Source organism: Neophocaena asiaeorientalis, unplaced genomic scaffold (assembly GCF_003031525.2).
Source record: "Neophocaena asiaeorientalis asiaeorientalis breed wild unplaced genomic scaffold, Neophocaena_asiaeorientalis_V1.1 scaffold123, whole genome shotgun sequence".
NCBI lineage: Eukaryota > Metazoa > Chordata > Mammalia > Artiodactyla > Phocoenidae > Neophocaena > Neophocaena asiaeorientalis.
In genome coordinates, this window is record NW_020173666.1 from 13,527,671 (window position 1) to 13,542,072 (window position 14,402).

The 14,402-nt window shown below is 49.1% G+C and overlaps 1 protein-coding gene across 1 annotated transcript in view; it reads left to right on the forward strand.

Annotated features, from left to right (window-relative positions):
* The window catches only part of IGF2R (insulin like growth factor 2 receptor), a 106,145-nt gene that overhangs the window by 22,634 nt on the left and 69,109 nt on the right, over positions 1–14,402 (forward strand). Inside the window, exons 3-7 of the mRNA XM_024747855.1 lie at positions 3,346–3,470; positions 5,050–5,148; positions 10,544–10,676; positions 11,918–12,047; positions 13,801–13,906. Of these exons, the coding sequence (XP_024603623.1) occupies positions 3,346–3,470; positions 5,050–5,148; positions 10,544–10,676; positions 11,918–12,047; positions 13,801–13,906 (593 nt within the window). The remainder of the gene's footprint in view (positions 1–3,345; positions 3,471–5,049; positions 5,149–10,543; positions 10,677–11,917; positions 12,048–13,800; positions 13,907–14,402) is intronic.

Sequence of the window (14,402 nt, forward strand, 5' to 3'; positions counted from 1 at the left end):
GGCCTGGAGAGCGCGGCCTGGAGGACCCGGCGCGGTCTGGTCTGGTGGGGCCCCGCCAGTGCGGTCTGGTCTGGCGGACCCGGCCTGGAGAGCGTGGTCTGGCGGGCCCGGCGCGCGGTCTGGAGGACCCGGCGCGGTCTGGCGGGCCCGGCGAGCGCGGCCCAGCCCATTTGGCGCCGTCCTCGGGAGCTGGCCGTGGGCCTGGCGTGCTGGCCGCCGCCCCGCAGTCCTCGCCCGGCCCTCGTCCGGGGAGGACGGCCAGGCTGGCCGGTTGCCGCGGTTGTCTGCCGCGGTTCACTGCCGCGGTGCACTGCGGCCTCTCTCCGAGTGCCGGGGTCGGCAGTCGGTCCTGGCCGCCAGGTGGAGCGGGCAGAGGAAGAAGGCAAGGTGGACAGGCGGGCGCGATGCCGATGGGGCCTGACGCTGAGGGATGCCGGTGCCCCGCGCCGCGGTGGCAGAGGTCGGCCGGATCCCTCCCGGCCTGAGGCCAGAGCCCTCCTCGTTTTCTTTTCAGGGCGAACCCAGCAGTTATGAGGAGCCCCCAGGAGCTCTGGGCACAGGGCCGGATGGGGCCGCCGTGTGGGGGGACAGGAGGCGTGGGGGGAGGGTCTTTAAGGTGGGGGACCCGCAGCCTGGGAGCGCCCCCTCCTGGCCGCTGCGCGCGCCGCTTCCCATCGGCCTAGCCCGCCCTCCGTGTCTCCCGGAGCGCAGCGCTGCAGGGCGCGTCGAAGCCCCACCCTCTCTCCCGGTCCCAGGCACGCCCACTGTGGGCGGGGCTACGGGCGCTGTCCTCGGTCCCGCAGCCGCCTCAGGGCTTTTGCGCCTATGCAGTCGAAAAAAGATTTTCAAACAGAACCCTGGAGTTTCTGGCAGAGAAGGACGATTCTGGCAGGCCGAATCACGTAGGCAGGCAGGAGAAAGAACCGTTGTACTGTTGTTGGTATGGTGCTGTGGGTCTGAAAGCCATTATCCGCTCTCCATTGGCGTCTTAATTTTTACCCTTTCTACTCTCTGTCTCTCTCTTTTAAAGATCTCTGGTGTATTTATCAAATTGGACCAGTTGTAATCCTGAGGTCATGACACGCACTCATCATCAATCTGTGAGGTCACCTCTTTCTGTTTTTTAATTAGTTGTTTTGGATAATGCAACGAACCCCTTCTCTAACAAAATCCAGGACCTTGACTATAACCACTGTCTGTGTGGTGTTCCATCCTCCTGTCTCTCTTCACTGGAGGTAATCATTCGCTCACATCCTGTATTTGTGAGCGAATGATTTTCTTTCTTCTTTCCTTCTCTTTCCCAGAGTCTGTCTGTCTTTCTCTCTTTCTCAAATGTCTGGCTGTATGTGGTGTTTTCAACTTAATAGAAAGTATGTATCACGCTGTGTGTAATTTTTTGGGACTTAAGTGGTAACAATATTATATTGTTGAAAAACAACTGTATTATCTTTCACTGTGATTTATTCCTCTGATTCCTACGTAATATTGTAGATCTACCAAAGTTAATTTGTCCACTCTTCTCCTGATGGGCATTTGAGTTGTTTCCAGGCTTTTAAGAAATTAATTAATTAGGTTGCGCTGGATCTTAGTCGTGGCATGCGGGATCTAGTTCCCTGACCAGGGATAGGACCTGGGCCTCCTGTGTTGGGAGTGCAGGGTCTTAACCACTGGACCACCAGGGGAGTCCCTGTTTCCAGGTTTTTGCTAGTGTGAAGAACACGAGATGGTCTTTCACATGCTTCTTGTCATGTATATGTCTATGGCTTTCACTTATGTATTTACCTAAGAGTTGAATAGCTAGGCCGTAGGGTACATGAATGTCCAATGATAGGACACAGTGCCGTGCCCACTTACGTAGTGGTTGTACCAGTTCACACTTCCACCAGCAACACGGGAGAGCTCTGGATCTTCTCTCCTCCCACATTTGGTGTTTAATTTTTGTCGATAGAATGGCTGGAATTGGTAAGCCGCATGGTCTTGATCACCAGTGATGTTGAACATCTCTTTATTTATGAGGGTGTTTTTCTCCTGTCTGATCATGTCTTGTCCATTTTATATTGAGTTATCTATTGCATGTGATCAATTCTTTCCCTCTAGAAGCTTTAGAATTTTATCTTTGCCTTTGATATTAGAATCACCATACTGTGACTAGGTGTGGGTTTTCCCTTCTCTCTCCTCTCAGCGTGTTCTCTCTGTCATACGTCGTTCATTTTATTTCCTACAATTATAAAAAAACTTCTTTTGTTTTTGTGTGTGAGTATATATCTTCTTGATGCTAGTTCTTTGCCAGCTCTTTGTATCTCCTAGTTTATAACTTGTTCTAAACTTTTTAAAGCTATTTTTAAAAAATAGCTTAAATAGTTTTCCTTAAGCTACTTTTTCATGAATGTAAACTTTTTAATAAGCCACAGTTATTATTTTTTTTTTGTAGTTAATGCTTCTGAGTCTTCAGTATTTCCCTACATTAAGATCTAAAAGATAACTCTAGCTTTTACTGAGTTAAAATTTGGTTTCTGATGTTTACGTCTTTTAATCCATTTAGAGTTGATTTTTGTATACAGTGGTAGGTAGGGATTCAGTTTTTGTCCTTTTTCCTGTATGGATTGCCATTTTGTTTCCAGTTTCATTTATTGAACAGTCTCTTTGCTCACTGACCTGATACGTTACTTCTATTGTGTATCAAAGTTTGACTCATAGATATGTCTGTGTGCTCTCTGTTCTGGTGTCTTGATCTTTGTTACAGTCTGTTTGTCAGTTTATTTGTTCCTGTGCCAACTACCGTCATATTGATATTATGGAGACTTTTTATTGCAATAATATCCCAGGCAGACTGAGAAGTGATCACCGTACTTGTGGACCATTCTAAAGAATTTTGATTCTATAGCATGTATGATGGGAAGTTATTGAAGAATTTCAGCAGCCAAGCTATATATTCTGATTTATGTTTTTGGTGCAAGATGGATGGGGAAGGGAGGATGGTGAGGGACGAGGCAGGAGTTGGAGGCAAGGGGCCCAATTAGGAGGCTGTTGCCAGAATACAGGTGAGAGGTGACAGTGGTTTCAGTAGTTGTAGAGAAGGAGAGAGGTGGACGCATTTGAGGTGCAGGTAGAAGCAATACAACTTTCTGATGTGACAGGTGAGAGGAAGATAGGACTGAGTGCAGTGTGTTTGGGGCTGTGTGGGGATGCCATTCCCGAGACGGAGAATTCTGGGGAAGGGGCCGTTTGTAAGTTTGTAAGCTTTCAAGTGAATTATAGTGCCATTTTTAATTTGCTGATGCTTGGAAATAGCTCTGTGGTTATGCATGTTTTATGGCTCGTTCATACCCTTTTCTTTCCGAATAGGTGACTCTCATTTGAAGAACGCAACCAGATCCCTCCTGGAATTCAACACCACGGTGAGCTGCGGGCAGCAGAGCGCAAATCACAGAGTGCAGAGCAGCATCACCTTCTTATGTGGGAAAACCTTGGTGAGTCCACACAGAGGCACTTTATCATCGTTCTTTTAAAAACGTTTGTCCTTGGGGCGTTCTTGCTGTAGCGGGTATTCTAGGACGACCAAGGGAGCAAAATTATAAAAACACGAGCAAACAGATGAACAGGAACCCCAGCCTAATTACCGTCACCATTAAGAACCAATAAGTAAACAAATCCGAAGCCTATAGTTACAACGTTTAAGTGAAACTCGACCCACATCCTGTGTAAAACTCCAGTGTAAAGGTTAGGGTGTTTAAACTCAAAGCACTGTTGAATGTTTATGTTGCAGCATGAATTTTTTTTTTTTCTTTCTGAAACTTCTTCTCGCAGCATTTTATTTTGATAATTGTCAAGGCAATGTGTTTATTGTTTTAAACATTTGTCCTCATTTACATTAAATGGAACATATTAACATCTGTCTAGAAGAAGCCTTGGCCAGTGGGTAATGGGGTTCCCAACTTTTGGGGTATCACTAGTGTTGAAATGGGACCTCATTGTCGAAAGCGTGATGCTGGTGTTCTCACTGTCTGCATATTGTATGTGATTTTTCGATTTTCATCTTTAGTATTTAGAAAGGGGCTCTCAGCAAATGGCTGCTAGCTTTTAGCAAAAGCAATTTGTGTACAAACCCTGTGAATGTTCTCTAATCAGAGTAAGAATCCAAGTGTTCAGAAAAATCAGGTTGAGTGAAACTTAGGCGGTTACCAGATTGCTTTGAAGTATCATTTTTAGAATTTGGTGCTGTGACTGTTGGATTTTCAGGGCCACACTGTCTTGTCTGGAGAACTTTAAAAACAGAACTTACGTTGTTAATTTTGGACCAGCCTATCAGTTGCACTGTTGCCCATGTTGAAACCTTGGGAAAAAAATCTGTTTGCAGTGGTATGAAATCTGGAGGTCTGAGTTACAGAATAAGCCAGCTTGTTGTTTGAATTTTAACTAAATTGTCTTCAAGAATTCTGTGTTCGCCCTGTGAGAACCAGAATTCACAGAACTCTTCAGATTTGCACATGGGCGCCCAGAGGTAAGTCCCCGCCACGTCTCGTCAACCAGCCACACTGTGGCCGACCGGTTCGGAGTCCTCGCTGGCCCCCTCCTGCTGGGAGGGGCCGCCCTCAAGTGCAGGGGCGTCTGAGCAAGGCTGGGGTACGAGCTCGGTCAGGTCCAGATGGGCCTCCTCCCGCGGCTTCCAGGAAGCATGAGGTCACATTTTCTGGCTTTGGTTTTGTTGGCTTTTGGTTCAGAGAACATTTGGAGTTTGAGAGTGGGAGGTCAGTGAAGATTACTTCCCATGAGCTTACTGTACTTGCATAGTTGGGGCAGTAGAACAGTTTTGGATCATTTATAGCCAAATTCCAACATGATTTTATGAAGCTTTTGTCTCAGAAGTTTTGGGTTTGGGAACTTCTTGATGACCTTGTTTAACTAAAACAATTGTGTGTCATTCCCCACCTCCCGCTGCTAGTTTAAGATTTTTCGTTAGCCTTCACTGTTTCTGACTTAAAAAAAAAAAAAAAAAGAACACTTTACAATATGCTAACTTGTTTTTCCTGTTTTTTTTTTAAAAAAAAGGGAACTCCCGAATTTGTAACTGCAACAGACTGTGTGCATTACTTCGAGTGGAGGACAACTGCAGCCTGCAAGAAAGACGTTTTTAAAGCGAATAAAGAGGTAACAAGGGCCCTTCAAGGTTACATGCTTGTGCAATACATCCTGGGACCTTTAGGATTTGAAGTACTGACGCCAACTTTTTGGGGTAGAAATATTATTGTGGTTTTCAAACTCCATTTGAGCAGAGATACCATGTGATTTAATTGTTAAGTTGTCCTGGGTGGTTCTTATTTCTACGACGGGGCATTTTAAATACACAGGACGGACTGGAAATGGAATGGCTCACTTGCATAGAGCAGGTTAGCTCTTGGTTTCTGATGCCATGCAACTCAAGAGCCGAGTCCCAAGTCGAGCTTGGGTTTAGGTACCATGCCACCTACAGATGGCATTTCCTCAGCCTTGGGGTGGCTTCTGGGCGCCTTGTGGATCCAGGTCAGGTGTGCCTGGCCCTTCAGTTCTTTGCCAGCTCACCTCAGAGACTAGACGACTGTCATCATTACTTCCCTTCTTTCTCTGGTATCTGGTCAAGTGTTCCTGGTGGTTGGTGAAGCACCCTCTTCCCTAGCCTAGAGCCTCTGACTTGCCCTGGTGCTGGAGGGGGCAGAAGACAGTTTCCTCTGCCGCTTCCCTACTCCCACCAGCCCGGGTCTTAAAGGTGACTTCCTGTGTTCACCCAGACAACAGTCTTCATGGGTTGAGTTTTCTCACTTTTCTCCGTTAGTTTTCTGTTCTGAAGGGTTGAGTTCAAAGACTCTCAGGAACTAGGAACTGACAGATGAGAGTTATCAGTCATTTCTGCTGATGACCTAATGTGTTGTCATTTAAGAGGGGCAAAAAGAGATGTTTGTTCTTAAAAAATAAAACCGAATTTAGGGATTCGCAGGGGGAGGGGGAGGGAGCAGGAGATTAAAAAACAAAAACAAAAACAAATTTAGTTAAGAATAGTAAGTTATCACCGACTCTTCAGCTGTGGCAATCTACAAAAGAAAAGGCAGTCGGAATGCTGCCTCCATGGGTGTAAGGAATGTTCAATGGGAAGAAAGTTCAAAGTGTGGGAAGAAGTAAGGCCTAATGAAATGACACCGATATTTAGTAGGAGATGGTGTCATATTTAAACTTTGCATTTTGAAACTTAGCTTCAGCCGTTTGCCAATGTACAGTTAACGGCAGGAAAAGCATCTCTGAACCGCAGTGCCAGACACCTTCTGCTCTCCTGTGAGACCCCAGGCCTTCCAGGCCCCATGGAGGTTCCTTCTCTTGGGCCCTGGTTCTCCAACTGACAGTTATTACACCCATTTTTCCTGTTTTAACCGAGCGTCCTTTTTCCTTGCTTTGCTGAACTGACAGTTGTTTCCCACCACCTAGGGAATAATTGCTTCCCCAAAGAAATAGTGACTTGTTTTTGATTTTCTTTGTGCTATAGGTCAGAAGTCACAAACTACATCCTGTGTTTGTACAGCCTCAGAACTAAGAATGGTTTTTACATTTTTATAGGATTGTAAAAAAAAAGCAGAGAAGAATACACAGCAGAGACCTACGTCACTCACAAAGCCTAACATGTTTACAGAACAAGTGTGCTGACCCCTGTTCTAAGTCGTTTTGGGGGGTGGGAACGGGGAGATACAGTCTGTGTTTTTCTCAGAAGTGACGTTTAACTTCTCTTAGAAGCTAAGCTGATCCAAAGATGCAGGAGGAATCCTGGTATGTTCCCAGTGATCATTTCTTTGGGCCTGGTTGGCAGCTGGGCTTTATTCATGGAGTTTTCATTTATCGAGGGCATGTTGTGGGCTAAGCATTAGGAATTTCCTTCCATTTTGAAAGGGTTGTCGCATTCATGGAGCTCATAGACCGAAGGTATGGAGGGCATCGCTCTGCCTTAGGTGTAGCTAGATTAGACGGGAAGAACCAGAGAGCGTGATGGCTGCAAAAGCAACACTGTCACCGCCAGCAGATCACTGTGAAGCATAGTCCCTTTTCACTGTCTTCAGTAGGATTTGATTAAACCTTACAGGCTGTGATAGAACTTCAAAAATTATATGAAATGTCGAAACACTCATCATTCCTTTAAGAAAAGCCTAGATTCTACACCTTATTGACAGCTCCTCATTTCTTCTGTTGCTTTGGCTTTGTCAGATTTAGAATGGTGTGATGAGCAAAGAACACGGTGGTTCCAGAAAGTGCCTGTTGAACCCACCGGGGTAGTGCTCGTTCAGTGGATTCTGGTGGGGTCGTTTTAGATCATAATTTCTGTGAAAGCTCGTGGACATATGTCCCCTACCATCCTACTCTTGGGACACACAGAGAATGCAGAATTGGCAAGCCAGTGGTCTTACCGGAGTTACATAAATACGGTTAATGTACATCCCTACACCGTTAACAAGGGTGACTCAGTGTGCAGTGTGGGGAGCTGGCACCAGCCTCCTTCCCCGGCCGCTGCATTCCTGCGCTGATGAATGTCTCCATTGCTCTGCTCGGGGGAGCAGGAAGTGGGAGGACTTTCCCCAGGAGCCTTGCTTGTTTTTCCGACGCTCCCTCCAGTTGTGGGGGGCGCTGCACTGGGCGTGTCTCCTGTTGCTTCCTGGAGTCGGGAGACAGCCAGAAGTTGCTCACGGCCTTGAGCCGGGTGTCCGCAGCAGGCGTGGCTCACTGGAAGCCCTCAAGCCTTTCGGTGACATGGAGCTAGTTTCAGGAGTGTGGCTCCATCTTCCCTCCTGCTGTGTGCCGTCCCGCTCCCTCGCCTTTATTTTGTAGCTGGAGAGTTGCTTCTTTGTCTCCTTTCTTGAATTGCTGCCCCGTTGGGTTGAGTTCACGTTTCTGTGTTATCCTGCTAGGAGTTGACAAGCTCTAGATTTGCAGGATTATGGACGCGGGTTACTTTTACCAGAGCCTCCTCCGGGTCTGCAGTCCTCCCTTTCTTGCACTTCCGTTGCCTTTCTGCAGGACGTAGTGCCAGGCGTGGTTCTGGCCTCCTGACCTCACCTGCTCTGTGCCCATGTTCGCCCTCCTTGGTTGGCATCAGCATCTCTGGTCAGCGTTGTAGGCAACGGGAGACTTTGCTTTAAGGGTTTGGTTGAAGTGGGTTTAGGTGCCCCCCTGAGGCTCCGAGGGGGTGCAAGTCCTTGGGTCCCATCCGTTTGCTTTCCGCAAAGTCTCTGCAAACAGGACAGGGGAAGAGGGTTAGTGGGTCAGCGCATTCCTGCGGGTTTGATAGCATCTTTCTGAGAAACATTTAAAAGCTAAACATTAACTTTTGTAAACGGACCTGCCTGTGAATAGCTTCAGTTTTCTAAAAGCCAATTTAAGGAAAATTATCCATAGGAAGTGATGAAACAAACTATTTTGAAATGATTGCAGCGAACCTGAGTTTTTAGAATATTCCTTGGCTGAGGCGATTAAAATGATATGGGGATGTTTCACATAAAGACTGGGCGACCTGGGCCTTTACTCGGGGGCACATCTCTGGGCTTGAATGCCTCGCCTTCCGAATTTGGTGGAACTTCGAAAGCACAGGGTCTTGCCACCTGTAATGGGTTCCTTGACACTCCTCCTACACCCCTTTTTTCCCCACCCGCGTTACTGAGGTGTAATTGACAAATAAAACTTCATACACTTAAAGTGGATAACGTGATTTGATATACTCCTTGACTTAAAAAAAAATAAAAGACCATTCGTTCATAGAGATGAGAGAGCGCTCATAAATTAGAATCCAGCTAGAGGCCCAGAGGAGGAACTTCTCTTCAGGTTAGTGAGCAGATGTTCAACGGACCCCTGTTAGGTTCTGGGTACTGTCCTAAGTCTTGCTTAGGGCTACAGCAGTGACAAAGGCCCTGTCCTCGGGGAGCTTACTCTCAGGTTAGCAGGTGGAGGTGCCTGGTGATAGACACCAGTGCTCTGAAGAAGAGAGCTGGCGATGTCAGAAATGGCCCCCACTACGCAGGTGACCCTTCACCTGAGGCCGGAACGCAGTGAGAGAGCCGTGGGGCTATAAGGGAATCATTCCAGGTAGAGGCAGCATCACTTCCACGGGGCTGATCTGTACCCAGAAGCCAGCGTGGCTGCGTGGAGGGTCCCCGAGGCTGGAGACCGTAGAGGAGCTAGATTTCGCCCTCAGTGTGATGGGAGGCCACTGGTGGATTTTGAGCAGGGAGTGATGTGACCCAATGGTATTTTAAAAGGATTGATCTGGTGCTTGTGGAGACATTGGCTGGGGGAAGGGGACATGGAAGGTGGAACCAGGGGTCCCGTTAAAAGAGACTGTTGCAGGCGAGAGGTGATGGCAGCTTGGACACGGGTGGTAACGGAGGAGCCCGATCCAGGGTTGGGTTTGAAGCGCTGAGAGGACTTGCCGATGGTTTGGATGTGGAACGTGCATGTGGAACGTGGCCTTCATGGTTTGGCCCTGAGCAACGGGCTGAACGATTGTGCGTTACTGAGGTGGGGAATGCTGGGATGAGAGCAGGTTTTGAGGGGAAAAAAGGCCTATTTTAAATATGTTAAAGTTCAGATGCTTTTGTGTATCTAAGTGACAACGGTAAATAGCAGCAGGTGACACTTACATTGACCCACCGGGACCTGCACTCGTTCAGTCTTTGCAGCAACCCTGTGAAGTGTCGGTAGTTACTGTTATTATTCCCGCTTGACACATGGGGAAACCGAGGCACAGAGGCTCGATTGGCTCGTGGTCATACTAAGCGTCAGCCCCGGAGTTTGGACCCAGGCGTTCTGTCTGCAGAGTCTGCTCATGAACACATCTTTTGTGCTGGCGTTGGCTGTGAAGTCTGGGCTTGCGGGGAGAGGTCACGGCTAGAAACATACACTTGGGAGCCAGTGGCGGGTACCTAATGGCGTCGTGCACGAGGTCACCAGGGGAATGAGCGGCCGAGAAGTCAGCCGTGGGACACCTTTGCACTTAGGGTCCGTTCAAAGGAAGTTGAGGCACATTCCCAGCAGGCTGAGAAAGCAGGCTATGGGCAGAGGGACCCCAGGAGCCCCTGGAGGCCAGGCAGCCAAGTGAAGAAAGAGTTTCGGGCAGGGGAAGGCCATTGGCGTGAGGCCGGGGGGAAGGCCGAGAGTGGTAGTGAGGCCAGAGTGGGTAGTGGCTGCGTCCAGCAGAGGGTGACGGAGAGGGAGAGAGGACAGTGAGGGTGGGCAGGCGGGAACGTCTGCGCTGGTTGCAGGGCTGCGGCGTGGTGGCCGCGGGGGTGTAGGGACAGGGGATGACGTGCATGAGAGGCGGCAGCAGGACAGCACGCCAAGGGGGGATGGGGATGGAGCGGCTAGGAGGGCACAGGTGGGCAGAAGCAGCCGGAGCCCTGTCGGCCTTGGCTTTGCTGTCATCGGGGGACCTCACGGCGTGGAGACTGGTGTCCCATGATGTGGGGCATAGGCTTTGCTGAGCCCCCAGCCCCCAGGAAGGTGTGTGTCAAAGACTCGTGTTCTCTCCTGTCTCTCCTAGGTGCCGTGCTACGTGTTTGACAGAGAGCTCAAGAAGCATGATTTAAACCCACTGATCAAGATCAGCGGTGCTTATTTGGTGGACGACTCTGACCCGGACACTTCTCTGTTCATCAACGTTTGCAGAGACATAGGTCTGAGTCCGGGGGCGTTGTGGGTGGGGATGGTGAAGGATTTCTCTGGAGGCTTCAGTATCTTTGCCCTTGCACCGTACTCCTTTGTGGATAACCCTGTCGCTGATTGGGCCCTCTAAGAAAGCTTGTCCCCAAAGATGCTCTCTGCACAACCCCTCCCCTTTGCCCCCAGGAAATTCTGATGCCATCGCGAAGTCCATTCTGACCATTTGCCATGCCAACATGTTCTGTCTGTCAGATGCTTTGGGTTTCAGGATTCTCAAGTAAACCTTCCTTCTCACGATGAGGGGAGAATTGGCTGATTTGGCTACTGGGGGTGCTGAGAGCTGCCGGGGCAGAGGAGAGACATGGAAACCCTGCCCTCGATGAGTGCTATAAGACTTGAACTAGGTAGAGCCCAGGCTGGGTGATATTTACCCATCCATGGCAGAGCTATTTTAGGGCCCCTGTTATGTGGTGGCCTCTAATTTAGGCACTGAGCTGCAGCACTGAGCATAAGGAGGTTCCTGCACTCTTGGGGAAGATGCACAGCAAACCACCTGTAACGTGTAAGGTAGCAGGTGACGATAAAAGTAACGCAGCCTAAAGAGAAACACAGCTGTAGTCATTGTGGTATTGCTGCCGGCAGGCTGTACTGTCTGGCTGTTATCCCAGGCACATCTAGTTTGTTCTTTACTCCTCCCCCAGACTGGTGAGGTAGCGCCCTGACAGTTGGATCCGTCTGCAGTTTGACCAAAGTTATAGAGACAGAAAGGAGGGGATCTAAGATTCGAACCCAGAACTGCCCATAGGTTGTTTCCATGAATCTACTCATCTTTCCACCAATCCACTCCGTGGAGACCCTGCATTTTCTTGTCTGTAGGTGATTCTAAGGTTCCTGTAGCTCTAGGAGAAGGGCTGTGTCCCTTAACTACCAGTAGCATCTTAGTCCCTGTTTATCGGCACCTCTTATGTACCAGGTACAGAGTGAGCATCTTACATTGTTTCGCCCTCACTTCCCGGCTGCCCTGCAGGGCAGGAAAGCTGTTCCCATTTTCCACTTTCAGATCGGCCGTTGGCTTGCCCAGGGTCTCAGGATGGGATGGGATCCTACTCTTCTGGGTTTCCAGACCTCTGCTACCTTATATCACTTATGGAGACTTAAAAAAATTTGGTAATTTTTACCAGGGACCCTGGACCTAAGGTTAAGTGTGATTGCTACACTTGACACATTCTCTGATTCAATGTCACACGTTTTACAGAGGTGCTACGGGCCACGAGTCCAGAGGTGCGTCCCTGTCCCACCGGCACTGCCGCCTGCCTGGTGAGAGGGGACCGGGCATTTGACGTCGGCCGGCCCAAGGAGGGACTGAAGCTCATGAGCAATGACAGGTCGGTCTGCTGGTGGCATGTGTAATCTTCAGCAAGAGCCTGGCTTTTCAGGGAGTTGCAAGAATATACCTTTTCAACAGGGCTTACAGAGTTACTACTTCGCATATGCTTGTAAAGTTATTGGTCGTTGCTTGAGTCACGTAGGCTTGGTGACTTAGGCAGGAAAATGTGCATCGTGATCCAGCCCATGTCCATAGGGTATCCACTTCATGAAGTCACACCTACCTTAAGGTGTGTTTGGGCATCTTCCTTGCTTTGTCACCTGTGACGTTGGTTTTACGTCCGTGGTTTTATCTGTTCTTTAAAAAACACCGTCCTGGAGGCGAGTGACAGGAGGGCCGCTTTGCCCTTCTGGGTGCAGAGTTCGCTTCCCGACTGGGACGAGGGGGCGCTCCTTAGTTCCCAGTGGGGATGTTTCATTTCTCCTAATAAGCTGTGTTGTTTACACACATTTTTCTCATGCGTTTGTACCTCTCGGTGGGGAGAGGTTTTTCTCCAGTGTGTCACACGTGACCACATCCTGAACTTAGATCGAGGATTTTGATTTTCTCCCTGTTCCAGGAGCCTTTGGTAAACGCCTCGCTGCACCTGCTCTAGTCTGGAACTAGTGGTGTGTCACCATGTGCCATAGATCACACTTCTGTCCCCAGAAAGAGCTGGAGCGTAACCTAAATTTAAAAACATCTGAGAGGTTTCTGTATGTGCGTCTGTATTCATTTGCCAGAGCTGACACAGCAAGTGCCACAGGCTGTGCGGCTTCAACAGCAGAAATTTGTTTCCTCTCAGTTCTGGAGGCCGAGCTGTCAGCGGGTTCTTCTGAGACCTTTCCTCTCGGCTCGTAGACAGCCACCTCCTGTGTCCCCTCACGGCCTCTCCTCTGTGTGTCTGTGTCCTGATCTCCTCTCCTTATAAGGACACCCATACTGTCTGATTAGGGCCCACAGCAGTGAACTCAACTTAATCACCTCTTCCAAGGCCCTGTTTCCAAATACGGTCACATCCTGAGGTCCTGGGGGGTTAGGGCTTCAACATACGAAGTTTGCGGGGACACAGTTCAGCCTATCGCACCGTCCTAAGTGATAAATGGGTGTCTTTCCCTACTTGGGAGGGCTAGAGACGAATTCGGAAAGTGTGGGCATCGAGCGAAAGCCTGAGCGTGTATTCAGAGGAAAGGAAGGTCATCTGTTTTCGGTGGTCCTGTGGCCGGCGCACCGGGAACTGTGGCCACAACCCACAGCTAGGCCAGCACCCCCATGGCGGTTCCAGGCTCTGCCTGGCCGCGGGAGGCCGTGTCACCAGGGTGCTGGGCTGTCTTCAGGCTTAAAAAAAAAAGATCTTCCGCTCGCACTGAGAAGTGGTTGTTTAGAGAAGAAGTGGTCGTGTAGCCTTGCGGGCTGAAATGCAATTGGCTGGCTGGGCTGTGTTTGTTTTGTTTTGTTAGATTGTTTATAATCTTTTTTGTTGTACTCAAACGGCTTTTCTTAGTATTTAAGTTTATATGTTGGTTGTTCTACTTATTTTTTTAAAGCACTCATTGAAGTTTACTTAAAAAAAAATTTTTTTTCCCAAATGGAAATAAATTTAACTTCGTACTATGGCTTCTTTCGTAATGTAAGCTTCTGTTCTCCCTTTCTGCACACATGGGGAAAGGGAGAACAGAAGCTTGAGCTGAAGGCTCAGGGCAGCAGGCTAATTGGAATGTAATTTGTACTTTTGTAACCCTAACCCTCTTTTCTCGACGTGTATCCTCCAGGCTTGTCCTGAGTTATGTGAAAGAAGGGGAAGTTCATCCAGACTTCTGTGAGGGTCACAGCCCGGCAGTGACTATCACGTTTGTCTGCCCGTCGGAGCGCAGAGAGGTGAGTGGCTTGTCTGAGAGGACGCCCCAGTGGCGTGAGCACAAGTCAGGGTGGGGCTGGTGCAGGACAGATGCCTCCGTGGAGGTGGCAGCCATGCTTCCCGGGACTGACTAGGACGCACGTGCTCGGCTTGCTGTTTGCTGTTTCTCAGCGACCCGGAGGGGTGTCTGTGCTACGAGAATGGTGTTTTGTTCAAGGGTCGAGTGCGATATTAAGTGGTCCATAGACAGATTTAAAAAAATTGTAGAGCGATGCCGGTTGGAATGAGTATTTGAAAAGACCGTACGTACCATCCTAACCCTGTGGCTTCACGTCTGTTAGTGCTTCAGCTGAGGCACGGCCAAAGTAGCTGATTGGTTTACAGAAACACAGTCAGAAAGGAGTAGTACAGATGGTATGCAGACCTGGCGGAAATGGCTCGGGCCAGCGGCTGAGGTTCCGGGGGTGGGTACCAGTGTAGGAGAATTAGGGCCAGAAGGGAGGTTCCTGCCAACTC